Source organism: Natator depressus, chromosome 11 (assembly GCF_965152275.1).
Source record: "Natator depressus isolate rNatDep1 chromosome 11, rNatDep2.hap1, whole genome shotgun sequence".
Taxonomy (NCBI): domain Eukaryota; kingdom Metazoa; phylum Chordata; order Testudines; family Cheloniidae; genus Natator; species Natator depressus.
Genome location: NC_134244.1, coordinates 510,182 through 533,702, shown reverse-complemented (window position 1 = coordinate 533,702; position 23,521 = coordinate 510,182). Strand labels below are relative to the sequence as shown.

Sequence of the window (23,521 nt, the reverse complement as noted above, 5' to 3'; positions counted from 1 at the left end):
AGGCTGGGTCTGTGGGGGAGTTGGAAGGTCCCTGGAGCTGGTCTGGTCTGGGGGGTTCAGGGCCCTGGGGCTGAGGGCTGAGCCCCGGTGGCTGGGCTGGGCCCCAAGGGCTGGGCTGGGTCTCAGGGGATCAGGTCCCTGGAGCTGGTCTGATCTGGGGGTATCAGGGCCCCAGGGGCAGTGGATCAGGGCCCCACAGCTGGGGGCTGGGTCTCAAGGCTGAGAGCTGGGCTTTGGGGGCTCGGTTGGGTCTCGGGGGTTCAGGTCCCTGGAGCTGGTCTGGTCTTGGGGGGTCAGAGCCCCCAGGCTGAGGGCTGGGCCCCAGGGGCAGTGGATCAGGTTCCTGGATCTGAGGGCTGGGCTGGGGGGGTCAGGGCCTTGGGGCTGAGGTTGGGCCCCAGGGGCAGTGGATCAGGGCTCCGGGGCTGAGGACTGGGTCTCAAGGCTGAGAGCTGGGCTTTGGGGGCTCGGTTGGGTCTCGGGGGTTCCGGTCCCTGGAGCTGGTCTGGTCTGGGGGGGTCAGAGCCCCAGGGCTGAGGTTGGGCCCCAGGGGGATCAAGTCCCTGGAGCAGGGCCCCATGGCCCCGTGACTCACCCTGCACAGTCAGCATGGCCAGCGTCCGGTCATCCTTGGACTCGCAGGAGTACTCGCCGGCGTCCTCAGGCCCCACATTGCTCAGAGCCAGGGAGCGCTCCCGCCCCTCTGCCTTGATCTCCCACCTGCCGCTGGGCTCCAGCTCCTGCCCATCCTTCAGCCACACCACCTGCCCCTTGGCCTTGCACAGCTCGCACCACAGCAGCACCGTCTCGCCCACGTGCGCCTGCATGTCCGACAAGCCTCGCACAAATTTCACCAGCAGCTCTGGGAACACGAGCGGAGGCCAGTCAGTATCTGTGCCCCAGCTGGGGGGCCCAACCTGCCTCCAGCACCACTGGATCCCCACTGCCACGGGGTGGCCCTGTCCTGCCCCAGCCCTGCTCTGCCCTGGGGCTGCAGGGCTGCTGCCTGGGACTCCCCCCGGTGCTGCTGCCCTCACCTTTCACGCTCACTTCAAACTGCATCTGGTCATGGTGGGAGAGGCAGGTGTAGATGCCGGCGTCGTCCTTGCCCACGTTGCTCAGCACCAGGCTCTGCACCCGGCCCTCTCGCCGCAGCTCGCAACGCTGCCCTGCTGCCAGGGGCTGCCGGGGGCCCCTCCAGCTCACTGAGGCCTGCTCCTTGGAGACAATGGCTGAGAGCACGGCACTGCCCCCCTCCAGCACCAGCACCTTCTCCGGCTTCTCCTGCTTGTTCACAAACAGCACTGGAGCCTCTGGGGAGAGAGAACCATGAGCAGGGAGCCGGGCGCAGGCAGGAGCCGGGCCAGGGAGCCAGGCAGGGGCCAGGCGCTGGCTAGAGCTGGGCAAGGAGCTGGGCACTGTCAGGATCCAGGCATGTAGCAGGGCAGGGAGCCGGGCAGGGAGCTGGGCAAAGAGCCGGGCACAGGCAGGAGCAGGGCGGGGAGTCAGGCGCTGGCAGGGAGCCAGGCATGGAGCTGGGCACTGGCAGGGAGCCAGGCAGGGAGCTGGGTGCTGGCAGGGGGCCGGGCAGGGAGCTGGGCACAGGCAGGAGCAGGGCGGGGAGCCAGGTGCTGGCAGAGAGCTGGCAGGGAGCCGGGCAGGGGGCCGGGCAGGGGGCCGGGTAGGGAGCTGGGTGCTGGCAGGGAGCTGGGCAGGGAGCTGGGCAGGGGGCCGGGCAGGGAGCTGGCAGAGAGCCGGGCACAGGCAGGAGCAGGGTGGGGAGCCAGGTGCTGGCAGGGAGCTGCCAGGGAGCTGGGCACAGGCAGGAGCCAGGCAGGGGGCTGGCCAGGGAGCTGGCAGAGAGCCGGGCACAGGCAGGAGCAGGGCAGGGAGTCAGGCGCTGGCAGGGAGCCAGGCATGGAGCTGGGCACTGGCAGGGAGCCAGGCAGGGAGCTGGGCACAGGCAGGAGCAGGGCGGGGAGCTGGGCAGGGGGCCGGGCAGGGAGCTGGCAGGGAGCTGGGCACAGGCAGAAGCCGGGCAGGGAGCAGGGCAGGGAGCCGGGCACAGGCAGGAGCCGGGCAGGGAGCAGGGCAGGGAGCCGGGCACAGGCAGGAGCCGGGCAGGCAATGACGTTCCCCACAGCCTGGCTCACCTCTCACTCGCAGGGTGAAGTGCACCTCGTCGTCCCCAGTGTCACAGCTGAAGGTGCCGCTGTCGCCCGGCTCCGTCTGCTTGATGGTGAGTCTGCGCAAGGGCCCCTGGCTGCCCAGGAGGAGCCGCGCCCCGGAGCACAGCGCCCGCTTGTTCTTCAGCCACTGGACAGGAGCCTGCTCCTGGGAGAGCCGGGCAACCAGCGTGACGCTCTCCCCTTCCAGGACCTCCACGGGCGTCTTGGCCTCCTCCTTATTCACGACCCGAATGGGGGGGGCTGGAACCAGAGGGGAAAGGAAATCAGCAGGCAGCCCTGGGACAGCTTTTCCGGGGCGCTGTGGGGAGCAGGCTGGGAGAGGGTGACTATATTCCCAAAGGGAAAACAGGACACCGTGAGGAGCTGGCCTGAACCACTCGCCCGAGCCCCCCTCCTCGTGCAGGGCTGGCCCACACTGCTCCCCCAAACCCCCGCCCGCGCCTGAGCACGACCTCCGCCCGCACGGGGCTGGCATCGCCGCTCACCCTCCTGCACGCTCCTGCACACCCCACTTTTCTGACAAAAGTGGCCATTTGACCCCTGATCAAGTCAGCAAAGCAAACAGCACAAATACCCACTGTGACGAAGTGGGACTGTTCTTAATGTTTCCTCTGAATAGTGTGGGGGTGCCTCAGTTTCCCCATGGCAGTTCTTAAGTCTCTAGGGGGTGGGGTAAGGGTGTATGATCATTGCAGAGCCCTAGAGGGCAGGTGTGTGCAGGGGTCTGGACACAGAGAATGGCCGACACCCTGTTTCCTAGCAACTGATGGCCTGGCCCTTCCCCCCTGCAAGGTGAGAGCTAAAGGGTTGGAGAACAAAGGAATACGGTGACCTCCTGGCCCGGGAAAGGGACAAAGCCCAGGGGAGGAGGGGCTGGGGGGAGTTTCAGTTGGGGGCTGGCTGGAGACATGGAGTGAAGTGCAGACGTGGTTGTCTGGCTCACTGACTCCCAAAATGGACCCTGCTGAGGGGTCCTGTTCTCTGCACCTACAAGCTCTGTGTTAGACCATGTCCCTGTCGTCTAATAAAGCTCTGTTTTCCTGGCTGGCTGAGAGTCCCGTCTGACTGCGGAGTTGGGGGGCAGGACCCTCTGGCTCCCCCAGGACCCCACCTGGGCGGACTGGCTGTGGGAAGCGCAGGGAGGGGCAGAGGAGGCTGAAGGCTCCGAGGTCAGACCCAGGAAGGTGGAGCCGGGGGAGCTGTGTGTCCTGCAGACAGGCTGCTCCCCGAGAGGAGACTTCCCCAGAGTCCTGACTGGCTTCATGGGGAGCAGATCCAGAGCATCGCCCGGGGACTCCGTGACACCCACTTCAGCACGGGGCGCCGTGGGGAGCAGAGTAGGGGTCACTGGGTGGGGGGGGGGCACTCGCAGCTACCCCAGCCCGGCCTCTCCCAGCAGGGGGCACTGTGGGGAGCGGGGTAGGGGGTCACTGGCTGTGGGGGGCACTCGCAGCTACCCCAGCCCGGCCTCTCCCACCAGGGGGCACCGTGGGGAGCAGGGCAGGAACGCTGGCTGGGGGGGCACTCCCGGCTACCCCAGCCCGGCCTCTCCCACCAGGGGGCACCGTGGGGAGCGGGGCAGGAACACTGGCTGGGGGGGCACTCCCGGCTACCCCAGCCCGGCCTCTCCCACCAGGGGGCGCTGGGGGGAGCAGGGTAGGGGGTCACTGGCTGTGAGGGGGCACTCGCAGCTACCCCAGCCCGGCCTCTGCCAGCAGGGGGTGCCGTGGGGAGCGGGGTAGGGGGTCACTGGCTGTGGGGGGCACTCGCAGCTACCCCAGCCCGGCCTCTCCCACCAGGGGGCACCGTGGGGAGCAGGGCAGGAACGCTGGCTGGGGGGCACTCCCGGCTACCCCAGTACAGCTGTGGTGTCTGCACTGGTCCTGCTGGTGACACAGGGCAGGAGGCTGGGAATCCTCCATCCAGGCATCTACGGCAAACAGGAGCAGGCTGAGGGCTGGGCTGGGCATGGCAAGGCAGCAGGGCGCATCCAGCCGAGCCAGCACCTCTCACTCCTCCCTCTCCCGTGCACCCGCTGGCAGGGATTGGGGCAGCCCCGCAGCCCCTCCTGCACTGCCAGGGCTCAGCCTCCATCAGAGGCCAGGACAGTGTCTTCAGCCCCAGCCCCGCCCCAGGGAGCAGGGACACCTCACGCACAGCCCTTTACCCCGGCTGATAAACGCCCAGCTCAGCCCCTGGCAGCACCAGGAGGGGCACCTGGGGGCCGGCCAAGGTGAAATGTAACCAGCCCCCGCAAGGCTCCTGCTGCTCTAAGCGGGCCGCCTTGCTCCTCTGGCTGCTGGGAGCAAGCGGCTGGGACCTGCGCATGGCTCCCGCAAACCCTGAACAGTGAAGGCGGAGCTCTCCCCGTTCCCCCACCCCACGGGCTGATCCCCAGAGCCCCCCTTCCGTTTGTATGGGGAGCCTCCGAATCAACAGCGAGGGGAGGCATGGGGGGGACACTTGCCATGGGGCCGGGGCTCCCAGCCCAAAGCCCAGACCCCGTAAGACAAGGCGCACCTAGCCAGTGAGAGCTGACAGGCCCCCAGCCTGGCTGGGACGGACAGCATCCCGGCTCTGCTCCTCGTCTGCCCAGCCCACCTAGATGACATGTGCAATGCCCCCTGCCAGCTCACCTGCCACCACCACGGCCGTCACCATTCGGTCACTGACAGCGTCACAAACATAGGAGCCAGAGTCGCTGGGCCGGGCCCCGAGGATGGTCAGCTGCCTGAAAGATCCCCGGTCCTCGATCCGGACTCGTTCGCTGGCCACCAGCTCCTGGCCGTCCCTGAGCCAGCGGACGGCAGCGCTGGGCCGAGACACCTCGCAGGCCACCACCAAGTCATCACCGGCCACCAGGCGCTGCTGCTTCCGGACCCGCTTGCTCCTCACAATGCACACAGGGGGTTCTGGGGGGTCAGAGAGAGGCAGCATCACTGCATGGGGCAGAGGCCAGGCTCGGGGCAGGGTGTGCCTCACGTCCCACAGAGTATGGCGCGCAGCAGCCAGAGCGACCCACTGCGTGCGTGCTGGACAGGCTGGCACACAGACAGCATGCCGGACGGCCTGACAGACAGCACTGCCTGGACCACAAGACGTACCAGCTGTGCTGTGGAGGGGCCGACTGACACAAACAGGCAGACTGTACAGCAGGCAACTGACAGACGGAAGTAACAGCCACAAACTCCAGACAGGCCAGGGAGAGACTCTGGTCAAGTTCCAGCTGGTGGGGCAGCACACCTTTGACGAAGGGGGACTGTTCTTAATGTTTCCTCTGAATACTGTAGGGGTGGCTCAGTTTCCCCTAAGCATTTCTTAAGTCTCTAGGTGGTGGGATAAGAGTGTAATTGTTGCAAAGCAAAGGGCCAGTGTACCTAAATGGCCGACACTCTGTCTCCTGGCAACTGATGGCCTGGGCCCTTCCCCCCTGCAAGTTGATAGCTAAAGGGATGGAGAACAAAAGAATCGGGTGATGTCCTGGCCCGGGAAAGGGACAAAGTCCAGAGGAGGAGGGAGTGGAGAGAGGGGGAGTCAGTTGGGGGCTGGCTGGGGATGAGGAGTGAAGGGCAGATGGGGTTGTCTGGCTCACTGCCCCCCAAAATGGACCCGGCTGAGGGGTCCTGTTCTCTGCACCTGCAAGCTCTGTTTTAGACCTTGTTCCTGTCGTCTAATAAACCTTCTGTTTTACTGGCTGGCTGAGAGTCCCGTCTGACTGCGGAGTTGGGGGGCAGAACCCTCTGGCTTCCTCAGGAGCCCCACCTGAGCGGACTCGCTGGGGGAAGCGCACGGAGGGGCAGAGGAGGCTGAATGCTCCGAGGTCAGACCCAGGAAGGTGGAGCCGGGTGAGCTGTGTGTCCTGCAGACAGGCTGCTCCCCAAGAGGAGACTCCCCAGAGTCCTGCCTGGCTTCGTAGGGAGCAGTTCCAGAGCATCGCCCGGGGACTCCGTGACAACACCCCCTGCCTCAGCTGAGCTCCCCCACTCCGCTCCAGAAGGTACCCGGGACGATCCCAGCCGTGGCTGAGACAGCAGGCTGGGGTCAGAGCCCCACTCCGGGGCACGGGGAGAGGGGCTTCTCCAGGGGCTGCCAGGGGATATCTCAGCTGGGAGAGACCTTCCCCTGAATATTTCACTGGGGCACAGCTGGAAAAGAGGTTTCCTATAACTGTCCCACACAGGGCTGCCTATACCCTCCCAAATACCACCCAGGGCTGCCTATATAACCCCCATCCCCCACACACCAGGGCTGCCTATGACCCCCATCCCGCCCCACACCAGGGCTGCCTATAAACACCCCCCACACAGCCACACCAGCCTATAACCCCCCATCCCCTCCACACCAGGGCTGCCTGTAACCCCCCACCCCCCCCACGTTTGTGACCTCCCAGCGTCCCCCTGCCCAGAGGTCCTGGGCTGACAGCACTTGCCCCACTAGCCCCGTAGCCCTCTAGTGGCCTGGCCTGGAATAACCAGCCTGGAGTGAGATTCTCTCCCCACCTCCAGCCCTTAGGGCAGGGGTGGGGCAAACGCTTTGGCCCGAGGGCCACAACTGGGCATAGAAATTGTGTGGCAGGCCATGAATGCTCACAAAATGGGGGGTGGGGGCTCTGGTTGGGGATGAGGAGTTTGGGGTGTAGGAGGATGATCCAGGCTGGGACCGAGGGGTTTGGAGGGCGGGAGGGGGGATCCGGGCTGGGGCAGGGGGTTGCAGTGCGGGAAGGGGTCCACGCACTGGCTGGGGGTGCGGGCTCTGGGGTGGGGCTGGGGATGAGGGGTTTGGGGTGCAGGAGGGTGCTCCGGGCTGGGATCGAGGGGTTCAGAGGGCAGGAGGGGGGTCAGGACTGGGGCAGGGGGTTGGGGCACAGAGGGAAGCTCAGGGGTACAAGCTTACCTTGAGCAGCTCCAGGAAGCAGCAGCATGTCCCTTCTCCGGCTCCTACGTGGTTCCCGGCCAATGGGAGCTTCAGGAGCAGTGCTTGGGGTGGGGGCAGCGTGCAGAGCAGAGTCCCCTGGCTGCCCCTATGCATAGGAGCCTGAGGAGGGCCATGTCGCTGCTTCCAGGAGCCATGTGGAGCGGCCCCCGACCCTGCTCCCTGGCTGGAAAGCCAGAGCGGGGCAAGCCCCAGACCCTACTCCCCAGTGGGAGCTCAAGGGCCGGATTAAAACAGCTGGCAGATTAAAACGGATTAAAATGGCCGTAGTTTGCCCACCTCTGCACTAGGGCTAGGATGGGTCGCGTGGCCTTACAGCCCTTTCAGGGCTATTATAGCTCATATAACTGGATGTTCCCAGGATCCATGAGAACACTACTGCTCTTTGAATCCCACTGACCTCTTGGCCTCAAGGATACCATGTGGCAGGGAGTTCCACAGGTTACGTGTGTATTGTCTAAAATACAACAGCATTTCCTGATGCCGCTATTAAATACACTGCCTTCCCATTACACTGAGCACCCCATGTTCTGCTGTAAAGGGAAGGGCAACCAGCCACGCCCAATCCCCCTCTCTGTGCCGCTCATAGAGACACACCTCATCAGCCTCTGGTATGGGTCTCCTCTAAACCAAACTGCCCCAGCCTCTGCAGTCTCTTTATACGGAAGCTCGCCCAGGCCCCTTCCCCCACCCAGGACCCCACCAGACCCCTTCTAAAGCTGGGAGACCAGAGCGTGGAACTGCACCCCAGGCTCGGCCTCCCAGTGCGATCACAGCAGACGCTGTCCATGCACTCTCCAGCCCTGCGCGGCCGCAGCTGGGGTTACTCTTGGCCATGGCCACGCATCAGGTGTGCGTGGGGCTGCCCAGGGCTCTCCCCTGAGGGGTCACAGGGAGTTCAGAGCCCAGGGCAGAGCGTGAAGGTCCAGATTACTCCTTCCAGTGGAAAGAAAAGGAGTACTTGTGGCACCTTAGAGACTAACCAATTTATTTGAGCATAAGCTTTCGTGAGCTACAGCTCACTTTATCAGATGCATTCAGTGGAAAATACAGTGAGGAGATTTATATACACAGAGAACATGAAACAATGGGTGTTACCATACGCACTGTAACGAGAGTGATCACTTAAGATGAGCTATTACCAGCAGGAGAGCGGGGTGGTGGGGACCTTTTGTAGTATAATCAAGGTGAGCCATTTCCAAATGGCCCACCTTGATTATCACTACAAAAGGTTTTCTTCCTCTCCCCCCTCCCTCCTGCTGGTAATAGCTCACCTTTCCTGATCACTCTCCTTACAGTGTGTAGGGTAACACCCATTGTTTCATGTTCTCTGTGTATATAAATCTCCCCACTGTATTTTCCACTGAATGCATCGGATGAAGTGAGCTGTAGCTCATGAAAGCTTATGCTCAAATAAATTGGTTAGTCTCTAAGGTGCCACGAGTCCTCCTGTTCTTTTTGCGGATACAGACTAACGCGGCTGCTACTCTGAAACCTGTCCTTCCAGTGGGTGTGTCCTGCATTGCCCACACTGAACTTCACCTGCCCCCACTGCAGCCCGCTTCCCTGCCTGGCTGGGCCCTCTGCCCCCACCCCACACCTGGCTGGGCCCTCTGCCCCCTCCCCCCCGCCTGTCTGGGCCCTCTGCCCCCTCCGTTCGGGCTGGGCCCTCTGTCCTTCCTCAGTCCCCTCTGATTTTAACTAGCCTAAGTCATGTGGTGTCATCACCCACCCTCCTATCGCCCTGCTCACCCCCTTCGCCGACCATTAGCCCACTGAATAAGGCTCCTCACACCCTCATTCTGTGCGGCCCAGCAGCAAAGGGTCTGTCCCTCCAGAGGGGCTGCCCGGCTCCTGCATTGCTCCCCAATGCCAGGCAGGGCCCTCACCCACCCGCCGGACGGGAAGTCAGCAGCAGGCCAGCAGGTGTGGGGCCAGCTCAGCCGTACCTTCCACGGTGACACAGAAGATGAGGCTGTCGTCGTGGCTGTCACACAGATACTCCCCTGCGTCCTTGCTCTCCATGCCCAGAATGACCAGTGCGCGCCGAGCCCCGTCCTCCTCCAGACGCACGCGCCCCGTGTCCTGCAACTTCTCACCATCCTTGTACCACTTCACCTCTCCGTGGGCATGGGAGAGCGTCACCTCCAGCACCAGGTCCTCCGCGGCCAGGCAGCGGCGGTGGGTCTGCAGCTCACCCCGCCCCAGGATTGTCACGGGAGGGTCTGGCAGAACCAAGACAAACAGCAGGTAGGATTAACCAGCCTATGGAACTCCCTGCCACAAGGTTTCACGGAGGCATCAGAAGGGTTCGATATTTGCATGCACAACAGTGACAAGAGCCCCCATGATACTGCACGATATACAAGGGCACTGAACCCTCCCGCGCCAGTGTAGGGGATAGGAAGGAGATTCCCCTGGGCCCATCCCCCATTGCAGGGTTGTTGTACCTTCCCCGGAAGTGCCTGGGGCTGTTCACTGTCAGAGACGGGCACCAGATTAGAGGGGACCTGCTCTACTCTATCCTGGAAACTCCAACACAAGCCCAGGACTCAGCCCGCTCTGAGCGCAGGCCCCCCGGGACCAGGGTGGGCACAACTGGTCCCTGAGCATCCTGACAGAAGGGGTCTGCAATTAGCCTGTTTCATGTCACACCCCTCGGTTCCCGGTTGGGAGGAGACAACCAGCACAGCTGCCAGGGCTCTGGCGAATTGGGCACTGCACCACTGGCCTGCTGTGCCCAAGTGGCAATTGTCTGTACTATTTTTATCAAGTCTGTGTCTGCCTCAGTTTCCCCTATATGCTGCATTGTTACCTATTGGGGGCAGGGGAAGAGACAGGTGTGAAGGGCTCCCAGTTGTCTGGGGCCTGAGGTCCCACATCAATGGAGCTCTGGAGAAGACAATGGCAAATCCAACTGCCCAGACACGGATGCCTAGCAACCAACGACCCAGAGAGATCTGCACTCCCCACCACTGGGCAGGGGCTGAGCCGCATTCCCCAGCTTGGGAACAAAGGGCTGGGGGGTGGGGGGGGGAGTTGTGTTGGCTGCAGGAAGCAGTGGCGGGTACACTGGGGAGTCTGACTGAGGAGGTCAGTTGGAGTGACAGAGGGATGGGGCTTTGGGCTCCCCAAGGTCTCCCTGTGCTGGATCCAGGTGACTAATAACCCAGCTGTCGGCCCGCACTGGATGCGTGTCCCTGCAGATGCTGGCAGAGGGGGCGTTGACCCCTAAGATGGTGTGACACCGTGGGTTTTTCCTCCTTATTATGTTGTACATGAGCCTATGTGAGTCTTACTGTTTTGTATGAACACTGTGTGCCTCAGTTTCCCTGCATACTGCACCAATGCCTAGGTGGTGGGAATAAGAGTATGTGTCCTTGTGGACAGGTGAGGTGGCTCCAGCCACCTGCACATAAGCAATGGACGATGCCCTTCATAACCTGAGACCAAGGAGGGGGTACGACCAGATGACACTTTGCCTGGGAAGCGAGACAAAGATCAGGAGGGCGATGGGTGTGTCTGAGGTCAAGTCGCTGGAAGCTGGGCAGTCTGCTATGTGGGACTCAGAGAGTGGGGAGTCCAGGGCATCCAGCCTGGGTCCCCCCCAAGATGGACTTGCCTGAAAGTCACTGATTCCTGTGCTAACAAGATCTGTTCTACGCTGTGTTCCTGTTGACTAATAACCCGTCTGTTTCACCGGCTGGCTGAGAGTCACGTCTGACTGTGGAGTTGGGGGGCAGGGCCCTCTGGCTTCTCCAGGGGTCCCATCCAGGTGGACCCCCCGGGGGAAGTGTACGATGTGAATAGGGATGCTGACTGCTCCGAGGTCAGGCCCAGGAAGGCCTTAGCCGAAGAGGCTCCTTGCCCTGAACAGCAGCGTGCCCGGAGGGGAGTCGCGCTACCCAGAGTCCTGCTGGCTTCGTACAGAGCAGTTCCAGAGCATCGGACCTGTGACTCCGCCCTACATGGTACAACTCTCCCTCAGGGTCTGTCTCCGTGGGACTCGTTGCCCAGGGGTCCAGCCCCAGGAGGCAGTTAAGCCGTGTGGCCTCCTCTGGAGGCAGAGTGAGACCCCTCGGAGGCATGGCTCACTGACAGGGCCTCCTAGAGCCTGTCCCCACGCGGGGGCCATGGCCCCCATCCTGTGGGTCCGTGACACCTTCCCCACCCCATTGCTGACCCCCCACAGACTCACCATGGCTCTCCAAGCGCCCCCAGTGGGGCCTATGCTGGGGCGCAAGCCCTGAGGCTGAGTGCGCAGACGCAGCAACTGTCCCTGGACACACTAGCCATTGGAAACAGAGCAGACGGGCAGAGCCCACATGAGCACCAGTGCCCTGGTGCATGCGGCTGCCACATGGGCAGCGACAGGCATGCCCAGGCCTGCGCATGGGACTCGGGTCTGGTTCTCAGGGGGCAGCATGAGGCGGCCTGGGACAAGAGAGGGTTGTGGGGACACCACTTTATAGCCTGAATCTGGCTGCAAAGGTGTCACGGAGTCCCCGGGCGATGCTCTGGATCTGCTCCCCATGAAGCCAGGCAGGACTCTGGGGAAGTCTCCTCTCTGGGATCAGCCTGTCTGCAGGACACACAGCTCACACGGCTCCACCTTCCTGGGTCTGACCTCGGAGCATTCAGCAGCCTCTGCCCCTCCGTGCGCTTCCCACAGTGAGTCCGCCCAGGCCGGGTCCTGGGGGGGCCAGAGGGTCCTGCCCCCCAACTCCGCAGTCAGACGGGACTCTCAGCCAGCCAGTAACACAGAAGGTTTATTAGATGACAGGGACATGGTCTAACACAGAGCTTGTAGGTGCAGAGAACAGGACCCCTCAGCTGGGTCCATTTTGGGGGGGCAGTGAGCCAGACAACCCCATCTGCCCTTCACTCCATGTCCCCAGCCAGCCCCAAACTGCCTCATCCTCTGGGCTTTGTCCCTTTCCCGGGCCAGGAGGGCACCGGATTCCTTTGTTCTCCAACCCTTTAGCTCTCACCTTGCAGGGGGGAAGGGCCCAGGCCATCAGTTGCCAGGAAACAGGGTGTCGGCCATTCTCTGTGTCCAGACCCCTGCACACACCTGCCCTCTAGGGCTCTGCAATGATCATACACCCTTATCCCACCACCTAGAGGCTTAAGAACTGCCTAGGGGAAACTGAGGCACCCCCACAATATTCAGAGGAAACATTAAGAACAGTCCTGCTTCGTCACATCAGGCACCTCCTTCAGTGCCAATGCCCCCACCCAGGGGCCAGTTCTAGGCCCAACTCATGCTGCTGGAAACTCGCGTCCCGCAGCACTGCCTGCTCCCTGGGGCCAGTCACCAGCCCACCCCCAAGCAGCTACTCAGGTCTCTGCGCTCTCCCCAGCCTCTCACTCACCACACACTTGGACAGTAAACGTCCTGGTGTCATCAGCCGCATCGCAGACGTACTTCCCAGAATGCTCCACTCCAGCTGCAGGGATGACCAGCCGCCGATGGGCACCCTCCTCCTCCAGGATCAGGCTGCCACCAGCCTCCAGCCTGGTGCCATCCTTAACCCACTGCACTGGCACGTTCCCGCGCGAGAGCTCGCAGGCCAGAGTCACCGTCTCCCCCAGGACAGCCTTCAGGGTCGGGGGAGCTCGCCGCGGCTGCAGGATCTTCACCGGGGGCTCTGAAAGGAGAGGGCAGCGCTGGCCCAGGCAGCGAGGGGACAATGCTGCCCCCACCCTGCCCTGTTGGTTTGAATCAATGTCCGGCACAGCCATTTTCTCCTTTCACGCCATGACAGAGCAATGGTGGGTGTAAGAGCTGGAGGGAGCAGATCACGGGATGGCTCCTGGGGACTGAGGAGACACAGCGCGTATGGCTGTGCCTCGGGGCACGTGTATGACACGGAGCGGCACAGCAGAAACTCACCACTGGCAAACGTATGGGCCACTCTCCCCAGCTACTCCGTGACCATAAGCAGAGCGGGAACCCCGGAGACACCAAGTGCAGCCGAGAGAGGGAGATGGATCCGGAGCGGGGGAAGAGCTTTGCTCAGTTTATCAAGGACGGTCACAGAGCAGATGTCACAGAGATGAGGAAGCTGTGCCCCACGTTACCTGGCCCCCCATGCTCACCTGACACCCTGATGTCAAAGGAGACAGACTCGTCCCTTGTCTCACAGATGTACTCGCCGGCATCCTCGGCCCGGGCCTGTGGGACAATCAGCCAGCGCTGGGCCCCCTCTGCCCGCAGCAGCAGGTTCTCTGTCTCATCCACCTCCAGCCCGTCCTTGAACCAGCACACCTGGGCATCTGCGCTAGACAGCTCACACCTCAGCTCCAGGCGCTGCAGCGCCAGAGCCCGCAGCTCCAGGGAGCGCTCCTGGGGGTGCAGGATCCTCACTGGGGGCTCTGTCGGGCACATCGAACGGAAGGGACATGTTGGGCTCAGGGAGACCCAATCTCTACCCGCTGCAGGGCAGGGGGTCTGCTTTACCTAACCCCAGCCTGCCTGCTCCCATGGGCCCCACTCTGCTCTAGCGAGACCCCCGGCCACTGCCCATGTCCATCAGGAGGCCTGGACTCCCCGGTGCTCTGGGGGATCTGGGTGGGTGCTGGGGCTGCAGCCTGATGGTCGTTAGGAAACGTCTCTGCCAGCCTTGTGCTACATGTAGGGAAGCAGCTGCGCACGGAGCACAGGGGTTACAGCCTCTGTCAGACCCAGACCCCAGTTCTTCCAGGGCCATCGTGGGCTGGGCGCTGACGGGGCGCAGGGCTCTCCCCTCACAGCCAGGGGCCGGGCACTGATGGGGAGCAGGGCTCTCCCCTCACAGCCAGGGGCCGGGCACTGATGGGGATCAGGGCTCTCCCCTCAGGGCCAGGGGCCGGGCGCTGACGGGGCGCAGGGCTCTCCCCTCAGGGCCAGGGGCCGGGCGCTGACGGGGCGCAGGGCTCTCCCCTGAGAGCCAGGGACCGGGTGCTGATGGGGAGCAGGGCTCTCCCCTCACGGCCAGGGGCCGGGCGCTGATGAGGCGCAGGGCTCTCCCTGAGGGCCAGGGGCTGGGCGCTGACGGGGCGCAGGGCTCTCCCCTGAGGGCCAGGGGCCGGGCGCTGACGGGACGCAGGGCTCTCCCTGAGGGCCAGGGGCCGGGCGCTGACGGGGCGCAGGGCTCTCCCCTCACAGCCAGGGGCCGGGCACTGATGGGGAGCAGGGCTCTCCCCTCACAGCCAGGGGCCGGGCACTGATGGGGATCAGGGCTCTCCCCTCAGGGCCAGGGACCGGGCGCTGACGGGGAGCAGGGCTCTCCCCTCACAGCCAGGGACCGGGTGCTGATGGGGAGCAGGGCTCTCCCCTCACGGCCAGGGGCCGGGCGCTGATGAGGCGCAGGGCTCTCCCCTCACGGCCAGGGACCGGGTGCTGATGGGGAGCAGGGCTCTCCCCTCAGGGCCAGGGGCCGGGCACTGATGGGGCGCAGGGCTCTCCCCTGAGAGCCAGGGACCGGGTGCTGATGGGGAGCAGGGCTCTCCCCTCACGGCCAGGGGCCGGGCGCTGACGGGACGCAGGGCTCTCCCTGAGGGCCAGGGGCCGGGCGCTGACGGGGCGCAGGGCTCTCCCCTCACAGCCAGGGGCCGGGCACTGACGGGACGCAGGGCTCTCCCCTCACAGCCAGGGGCCGGGCGCTGATGGGGAGCAGGGCTCTCCCCTCACGGCCAGGGGCCGGACGCTGATGAGCCGCAGGGCTCTCCCCTCACGGCCAGGGGCCGGGTGCTGACGGGACGCAGGGCTCTCCCCTCACAGCCAGGGGCCGGGCACTGATGGGGAGCAGGGCTCTCCCCTCACGGCCAGGGGCCGGGCACTGACGGGGCGCAGGGCTCTCCCCTCAGGGCCAGGGGCCGGGCACTGACGGGGCGCAGGGCTCTCCCCTCAGGGCCAGGGGCCGGGCGCTGATGGGGCGCAGGGCTCTCCCCTCAGGGCCAGGGGCCGGGCGCTGATGGGGCGCAGGGCTCTCCCTGAGGGCCAGGGGCCGGGCGCTGACGGGGCGCAGGGCTCTCCCCTCACGGCCAGGGGCTGGGCGCTGACGGGGCGCAGGGCTCTCCCCTCAGGGCCAGGGGACGGGTGCTGACGGGCGCAGGGCTCTCCCCTCACGGCCAGGGGCCGAGTGCTGACGGGGCGCAGGGCTCTCCCCTCACAGCCAGGGGCCGGGCACTGATGGGGAGCAGGGCTCTCCCCTCACGGCCAGGGGCCGGGTGCTGACGGGGCGCAGGGCTCTCCCCTCAGGGCCAGGGGCCGGGCGCTGACGGGACGCAGGGCTCTCCCTGAGGGCCAGGGGCCGGGCGCTGACGGGGCGCAGGGCTCTCCCCTCACAGCCAGGGGCCGGGCACTGATGGGGAGCAGGGCTCTCCCCTCACAGCCAGGGGCCGGGCACTGATGGGGATCAGGGCTCTCACCTCAGGGCCAGGGGCCGGGCGCTGACGGGGCGCAGGGCTCTCCCCTGAGAGCCAGGGACCGGGTGCTGATGGGGAGCAGGGCTCTCCCCTCACGGCCAGGGGCCGGGCGCTGATGAGGCGCAGGGCTCTCCCCTCACGGCCAGGGGCCGGGCGCTGACGGGACGCAGGGCTCTCCCTGAGGGCCAGGGGCCGGGCGCTGACGGGGCGCAGGGCTCTCCCCTCACAGCCAGGGGCCGGGCACTGACGGGGCGCAGGGCTCTCCCCTCACAGCCAGGGGCCGGGCGCTGATGGGGAGCAGGGCTCTCCCCTCACGGCCAGGGGCCGGGCGCTGATGAGGCGCAGGGCTCTCCCCTCACGGCCAGGGGCCGGGCGCTGACGGGACGCAGGGCTCTCCCCTCACGGCCAGGGGCCGGGCACTGATGGGGAGCAGGGCTCTCCCCTCAGGGCCAGGGGCCGGGCACTGACGGGGCGCAGGGCTCTCCCCTCACGGCCAGGGGCCGGGCGCTGACGGGGCGCAGGGCTCTCCCTGAGGGCCAGGGGCCGGGCACTGACGGGGCGCAGGGCTCTCCCCTCAGGGCCAGGGGCCGGGCACTGACGGGGCGCAGGGCTCTCCCCTCAGGGCCAGGGGCCGGGCGCTGAAGGGGCGCAGGGCTCTCCCCTCAGGGCCAGGGGCCGGGCGCTGACGGGGCGCAGGGCTCTCCCCTCACGGCCAGGGGCTGGGCGCTGACGGGGCGCAGGGCTCTCCCCTCAGGGCCAGGGGACGGGTGCTGACGGGCGCAGGGCTCTCCCCTCACGGCCAGGGGCCGAGTGCTGACGGGGCGCAGGGCTCTCCCCTCACGGCCAGGGGCCGGGCACTGATGGGGAGCAGGGCTCTCCCCTCACGGCCAGGGGCCGGGTGCTGACGGGGCGCAGGGCTCTCCCCTCACAGCCAGGGGCCGAGTGCTGACGGGGCGCAGGGCTCTCCCCTCACAGCCAGGGGCCGGGCACTGATGGGGAGGAGGGCTCTCCCCTCAGGGCCAGGTGCCGGGCTCTGACGGGGCGCAGGGCTCTCCCTGAGGGCCAGGGGCTGGGCGCTGACGGGGCGCAGGGCTCTCCCCTCACAGCCAGGGGCCGGGCACTGATGGGGAGCAGGGCTCTCCCCTCAGGGCCAGGGGCCGGGCACTGATGGGGAGCAGGGCTCTCCCCTCAGGGCCAGGTGCCGGGCGCTGACGGGGCGCAGGGCTCTCCCTGAGGGCCAGGGGCCGGGCTCTGACGGGGCGCAGGGCTCTACCCTGAGAGCCAGGGACCGGGTGCTGATGGGGAGCAGGGCTCTCCCCTCACGGCCAGGGGCCGGGCGCTGATGAGGTGCAGGGCTCTCCCTGAGGGCCAGGGGCTGGGCGCTGACGGGGCGCAGGGCTCTCCCCTGAGGGCCAGGGGCCGGGCGCTGACGGGACGCAGGGCTCTCCCTGAGGGCCAGGGGCCGGGCGCTGACGGGGCGCAGGGCTCTCCCCTCACAGCCAGGGGCCGGGCACTGATGGGGAGCAGGGCTCTCCCCTCACAGCCAGGGGCCGGGCACTGATGGGGATCAGGGCTCTCCCCTCAGGGCCAGGGGCCGGGCGCTGACGGGGCGCAGGGCTCTCCCCTGAGAGCCAGGGACCGGGTGCTGATGGGGAGCAGGGCTCTCCCCTCACGGCCAGGGGCCGGGCGCTGATGAGGCGCAGGGCTCTCCCCTCACAGCCAGGGGCCGGGCGCTGACGGGGCGCAGGGCTCTCCCTGAGGGCCAGGGGCCGGGCGCTGACGGGGCGCAGGGCTCTCCCCTCACAGCCAGGGGCCGGGCACTGACGGGGCGCAGGGCTCTCCCCTCACAGCCAGGGGCCGGGCGCTGATGGGGAGCAGGGCTCTCCCCTCACGGCCAGGGGCCGGGCGCTGATGAGGCGCAGGGCTCTCCCCTCACGGCCAGGGGCCGGGCGCTGACGGGACGCAGGGCTCTCCCCTCACGGCCAGGGGCCGGGCACTGATGGGGAGCAGGGCTCTCCCCTCAGGGCCAGGGGCCGGGCACTGACGGGGCGCAGGGCTCTCCCCTCACGGCCAGGGGCCGGGCGCTGACGGGGCGCAGGGCTCTCCCTGAGGGCCAGGGGCCGGGCACTGACGGGGCGCAGGGCTCTCCCCTCAGGGCCAGGGGCCGGGCACTGACGGGGCGCAGGGCTCTCCCCTCAGGGCCAGGGGCCGGGCGCTGAAGGGGCGCAGGGCTCTCCCCTCAGGGCCAGGGGCCGGGCGCTGACGGGGCGCAGGGCTCTCCCCTCACGGCCAGGGGCTGGGCGCTGACGGGGCGCAGGGCTCTCCCCTCAGGGCCAGGGGACGGGTGCTGACGGGCGCAGGGCTCTCCCCTCACGGCCAGGGGCCGAGTGCTGACGGGGCGCAGGGCTCTCCCCTCACGGCCAGGGGCCGGGCACTGATGGGGAGCAGGGCTCTCCCCTCACGGCCAGGGGCCGGGTGCTGACGGGGCGCAGGGCTCTCCCCTCACAGCCAGGGGCCGAGTGCTGACGGGGCGCAGGGCTCTCCCCTCACAGCCAGGGGCCGGGCACTGACGGGGCGCAGGGCTCTCCCCTCAGGGCCAGGTGCCGGGCTCTGACGGGGCGCAGGGCTCTCCCTGAGGGCCAGGGGCTGGGCGCTGACGGGGCGCAGGGCTCTCCCCTCACAGCCAGGGGCCGGGCACTGATGGGGAGCAGGGCTCTCCCCTCAGGGCCAGGGGCCGGGCACTGATGGGGAGCAGGGCTCTCCCCTCAGGGCCAGGTGCCGGGCGCTGACGGGGCGCAGGGCTCTCCCTGAGGGCCAGGGGCCGGGCTCTGACGGGGCGCAGGGCTCTACCCTGAGAGCCAGGGACCGGGTGCTGATGGGGAGCAGGGCTCTCCCCTCACGGCCAGGGGCCGGGCGCTGATGAGGTGCAGGGCTCTCCCTGAGGGCCAGGGGCTGGGCGCTGACGGGGCGCAGGGCTCTCCCCTGAGGGCCAGGGGCCGGGCGCTGACGGGACGCAGGGCTCTCCCTGAGGGCCAGGGGCCGGGCGCTGACGGGGCGCAGGGCTCTCCCCTCACAGCCAGGGGCCGGGCACTGATGGGGAGCAGGGCTCTCCCCTCACAGCCAGGGGCCGGGCACTGATGGGGATCAGGGCTCTCCCCTCAGGGCCAGGGGCCGGGCGCTGACGGGGCGCAGGGCTCTCCCCTGAGAGCCAGGGACCGGGTGCTGATGGGGAGCAGGGCTCTCCCCTCACAGCCAGGGGCCGGGCGCTGATGAGGCGCAGGGCTCTCCCCTCACGGCCAGGGGCCGGGCGCTGACGGGACGCAGGGCTCTCCCTGAGGGCCAGGGGCCGGGCGCTGACGGGGCGCAGGGCTCTCCCCTCACAGCCAGGGGCCGGGCACTGACGGGGCGCAGGGCTCTCCCCTCACAGCCAGGGGCCGGGCGCTGATGGGGAGCAGGGCTCTCCCCTCACGGCCAGGGGCCGGGCGCTGATGAGGCGCAGGGCTCTCCCCTCACGGCCAGGGGCCGGGCGCTGACGGGACGCAGGGCTCTCCCCTCACGGCCAGGGGCCGGGCACTGATGGGGAGCAGGGCTCTCCCCTCAGGGCCAGGGGCCGGGCACTGACGGGGCGCAGGGCTCTCCCCTCACGGCCAGGGGCCGGGCGCTGACGGGACGCAGGGCTCTCCCTGAGGGCCAGGGGCCGGGCGCTGACGGGGCGCAGGGCTCTCCCCTCACAGCCAGGGGCCGGGCACTGATGGGGAGCAGGGCTCTCCCCTCAGGGCCAGGGGCCGGGCACTGACGGGGCGCAGGGCTCTCCCCTCAGGGCCAGGGGCCGGGCGCTGATGGGGCGCAGGGCTCTCCCCTCACGGCCAGGGGCCGGGCGCTGACAGGCGCAGGGCTCTCCCCTCACGGCCAGGGGCTGGGCGCTGACGGGGCGCAGGGCTCTCCCCTCAGGGCCAGGGGCCGGGTGCTGACGGGCGCAGGGCTCTCCCCTCACGGCCAGGGGCCGGGCACTGATGGGGAGCAGGGCTCTCCCCTCAGGGCCAGGGGCCGAGTGCTGACGGGGCGCAGGGCTCTCCCCTCACGGCCAGGGGCCGGGCACTGATGGGGAGCAGGGCTCTCCCCTCACGGCCAGGGGCCGGGTGCTGACGGGGCGCAGGGCTCTCCCCTCACAGCCAGGGGCCGAGTGCTGACGGGGCGCAGGGCTCTCCCCTCACAGCCAGGGGCCGGGCACTGATGGGGAGCAGGGCTCTCCCCTCAGGGCCAGGTGCCGGGCTCTGACGGGGCGCAGGGCTCTCCCTGAGGGCCAGGGACCGGGTGCTGATGGGGAGCAGGGCTCTCCCCTCAGGGCCAGGGGCCGGGCGCTGACGGGGCGCAGGGCTCTCCCCTGAGAGCCAGGGACCGGGTGCTGATGGGGAGCAGGGCTCTCCCCTCACGGCCAGGGGCCGGGCGCTGATGAGGCGCAGGGCTCTCCCCTCACGGCCAGGGGCCGGGCGCTGACGGGACGCAGGGCTCTCCCTGAGGGCCAGGGGCCGGGCGCTGACGGGGCGCAGGGCTCTCCCCTCACAGCCAGGGGCCGGGCACTGACGGGGCGCAGGGCTCTCCCCTCACAGCCAGGGGCCGGGCGCTGATGGGGAGCAGGGCTCTCCCCTCACAGCCAGGGGCCGGGCACTGATGGGGAGCAGGGCTCTCCCCTCAGGGCCAGGGGCCGGGCACTGACGGGGCGCAGGGCTCTCCCCTCACAGCCAGGGGCCGGGCACTGATGGGGAGCAGGGCTCTCCCCTCAGGGCCAGGGGCCGGGCGCTGATGGGGCGCAGGGCTCTCCCCTCAGGGCCAGGGGCCGGGCGCTGATGGGGCGCAGGGCTCTCCCCTCACGGCCAGGGGCCGGGCGCTGACAGGCGCAGGGCTCTCCCTGAGGGCCAGGGGCCGGGCGCTGACGGGGCGCAGGGCTCTCCCCTCACGGCCAGGGGCTGGGCGCTGACGGGGCGCAGGGCTCTCCCCTCAGGGCCAGGGGACGGGTGCTGACGGGCGCAGGGCTCTCCCCTCACGGCCAGGGGCCGAGTGCTGACGGGGCGCAGGGCTCTCCCCTCACGGCCAGGGGCCGGGCGCTGATGGGGAGCAGGGCTCTCCCCTCACGGCCAGGGGCCGGGTGCTGACGGGGCGCAGGGCTCTCCCCTCAGGGCCAGGGGCCGGGCGCTGACGGGACGCAGGGCTCTCCCCTCACAGCCAGGGGCCGAGTGCTGACGGGGCGCAGGGCTCTCCCCTCACAGCCAGGGGCCGGGCACTGATGGGGAGCAGGGCTCTCCCCTCAGGGCCAGGTGCCGGGCTCTGACGGGGCGCAGGGCTCTCCCTGAGGGCCAGGGGCTGGGCGCTGACGGGGCGCAGGGCTCTCCCCTCACAGCCAGGGGCCGGGCACTGATGGGGAGCAGGGCTCTCCCTGAGGGCCAGGGGCCGGGCTCTGACGGGGCGCAGGGCTCTCCCTGAGGGCCAGGTGCTGATGGGGCGCAGGGCTCTCCCCTCACGGCCAGGGGCCAGGTGCTGACGGGGCGCAGGGCTCTCCCCTCACGGCCAGGGGCCAGGCACTGACGGGGCGCAGGGCTCTCCCTGAGGGCCAGGTGCTGATGGGGCACAGGGCTCTCCCCTCACGGCCAGGGGCCAGGTGCTGACGGGGCGCAGGGCTCTCCCCTCACAGCCAGGGGCCAGGCACTGATGGGGAGCAGGGCTCTCCCCTCACGGCCAGGGGCCGGGCGCTGATGGGGCGCAGGGCTCTCCCCTCACAGCCAGGGCCGGGCCCTGACAGGGCGCAGGGCTCTGCCCTCAGGGCCAGGGGCCGGGCGCTGACGGGGCGCAGGGCTCTGCCCTCAGGGCCAGAGGCCGGACGCTGACGGGGCGCAGGGCTCTGCCCTCAGGGCCAGGGGCCGGGCGCTGACAGGGCGCAGGGCTCTGCCCTCAGGGCCAGGGGCCGGGCGCTGACGGGGCGCAGGGCTCTGCCCTCAGGGCCAGAGGCCGGGCGCTGACGGGGCGCAGGGCTCTGCCCTCAGGGCCAGAGGCCGGGCGCTGACGGGGCGCAGGGCTCTCCCCTCATGGCCAGGGGCCGGGCGCTGACGGGGCGCAGGGCTCTCCCCTCACAGCCAGGGGCCGGGCACTGATGGGGAGCAGGGCTCTCCCCTGAGGGCCAGGGGCCGGGCGCTGACGGGACGCAGGGCTCTCCCTGAGGGCCAGGGGCCGGGCGCTGACGGGGCGCAGGGCTCTCCCCTCACAGCCAGGGGCCGGGCACTGATGGGGAGCAGGGCTCTCCCCTCACAGCCAGGGGCCGGGCACTGATGGGGATCAGGGCTCTCCCCTCAGGGCCAGGGGCCGGGCGCTGACGGGGCGCAGGGCTCTCCCCTGAGAGCCAGGGACCGGGTGCTGATGGGGAGCAGGGCTCTCCCCTCACGGCCAGGGGCCGGGCGCTGATGAGGCGCAGGGCTCTCCCCTCACGGCCAGGGGCCGGGCGCTGACGGGACGCAGGGCTCTCCCTGAGGGCCAGGGGCCGGGCGCTGACGGGGCGCAGGGCTCTCCCCTCACAGCCAGGGGCCGGGCACTGACGGGGCGCAGGGCTCTCCCCTCACAGCCAGGGGCCGGGCGCTGATGGGGAGCAGGGCTCTCCCCTCACGGCCAGGGGCCGGGCGCTGATGAGGCGCAGGGCTCTCCCCTCACGGCCAGGGGCCGGGCGCTGACGGGACGCAGGGCTCTCCCCTCACGGCCAGGGGCCGGGCACTGATGGGGAGCAGGGCTCTCCCCTCAGGGCCAGGGGCCGGGCACTGACGGGGCGCAGGGCTCTCCCCTCACGGCCAGGGGCCGGGCGCTGACGGGACGCAGGGCTCTCCCTGAGGGCCAGGGGCCGGGCGCTGACGGGGCGCAGGGCTCTCCCCTCACAGCCAGGGGCCGGGCACTGATGGGGAGCAGGGCTCTCCCCTCAGGGCCAGGGGCCGGGCACTGACGGGGCGCAGGGCTCTCCCCTCAGGGCCAGGGGCCGGGCGCTGATGGGGCGCAGGGCTCTCCCCTCACGGCCAGGGGCCGGGCGCTGACAGGCGCAGGGCTCTCCCCTCACGGCCAGGGGCTGGGCGCTGACGGGGCGCAGGGCTCTCCCCTCAGGGCCAGGGGACGGGTGCTGACGGGCGCAGGGCTCTCCCCTCAGGGCCAGGGGCCGAGTGCTGACGGGGCGCAGGGCTCTCCCCTCACGGCCAGGGGCCGGGCACTGATGGGGAGCAGGGCTCTCCCCTCACGGCCAGGGGCCGGGTGCTGACGGGGCGCAGGGCTCTCCCCTCACAGCCAGGGGCCGAGTGCTGACGGGGCGCAGGGCTCTCCCCTCACAGCCAGGGGCCGGGCACTGATGTGGAGCAGGGCTCTCCCCTCAGGGCCAGGTGCCGGGCTCTGACGGGGCGCAGGGCTCTCCCTGAGGGCCAGGGACCGGGTGCTGATGGGGAGCAGGGCTCTCCCCTCAGGGCCAGGGGCCGGGCGCTGACGGGGCGCAGGGCTCTCCCCTGAGAGCCAGGGACCGGGTGCTGATGGGGAGCAGGGCTCTCCCCTCACGGCCAGGGGCCGGGCGCTGATGAGGCGCAGGGCTCTCCCCTCACGGCCAGGGGCCGGGCGCTGACGGGGCGCAGGGCTCTCCCCTCACAGCCAGGGGCCGGGCGCTGATGGGGAGCAGGGCTCTCCCCTCACAGCCAGGGGCCGGGCACTGATGGGGAGCAGGGCTCTCCCCTCAGGGCCAGGGGCCGGGCACTGACGGGGCGCAGGGCTCTCCCCTCACAGCCAGGGGCCGGGCACTGATGGGGAGCAGGGCTCTCCCCTCAGGGCCAGGGGCCGGGCGCTGATGGGGCGCAGGGCTCTCCCCTCAGGGCCAGGGGCCGGGCGCTGATGGGGCGCAGGGCTCTCCCCTCACGGCCAGGGGCCGGGCGCTGACAGGCGCAGGGCTCTCCCTGAGGGCCAGGGGCCGGGCGCTGACG

At 68.8% G+C, this 23,521-nt stretch overlaps 1 protein-coding gene across 1 annotated transcript in view; it reads right to left on the bottom strand.

Moving 5' to 3' along the window:
• Positions 1 to 23,521, bottom strand: part of OBSL1 (obscurin like cytoskeletal adaptor 1) — an 82,495-nt gene that overhangs the window by 8,711 nt on the left and 50,263 nt on the right. The window contains exons 14-20 of the mRNA XM_074966954.1: positions 13,224 to 13,499; positions 12,497 to 12,772; positions 9,071 to 9,346; positions 4,826 to 5,101; positions 2,154 to 2,429; positions 1,038 to 1,313; positions 596 to 862 (exon numbers count right to left, since the gene is read on the bottom strand). Coding sequence (XP_074823055.1) covers positions 596 to 862; positions 1,038 to 1,313; positions 2,154 to 2,429; positions 4,826 to 5,101; positions 9,071 to 9,346; positions 12,497 to 12,772; positions 13,224 to 13,499 — 1,923 coding nt within the window. The remainder of the gene's footprint in view (positions 1 to 595; positions 863 to 1,037; positions 1,314 to 2,153; positions 2,430 to 4,825; positions 5,102 to 9,070; positions 9,347 to 12,496; positions 12,773 to 13,223; positions 13,500 to 23,521) is intronic.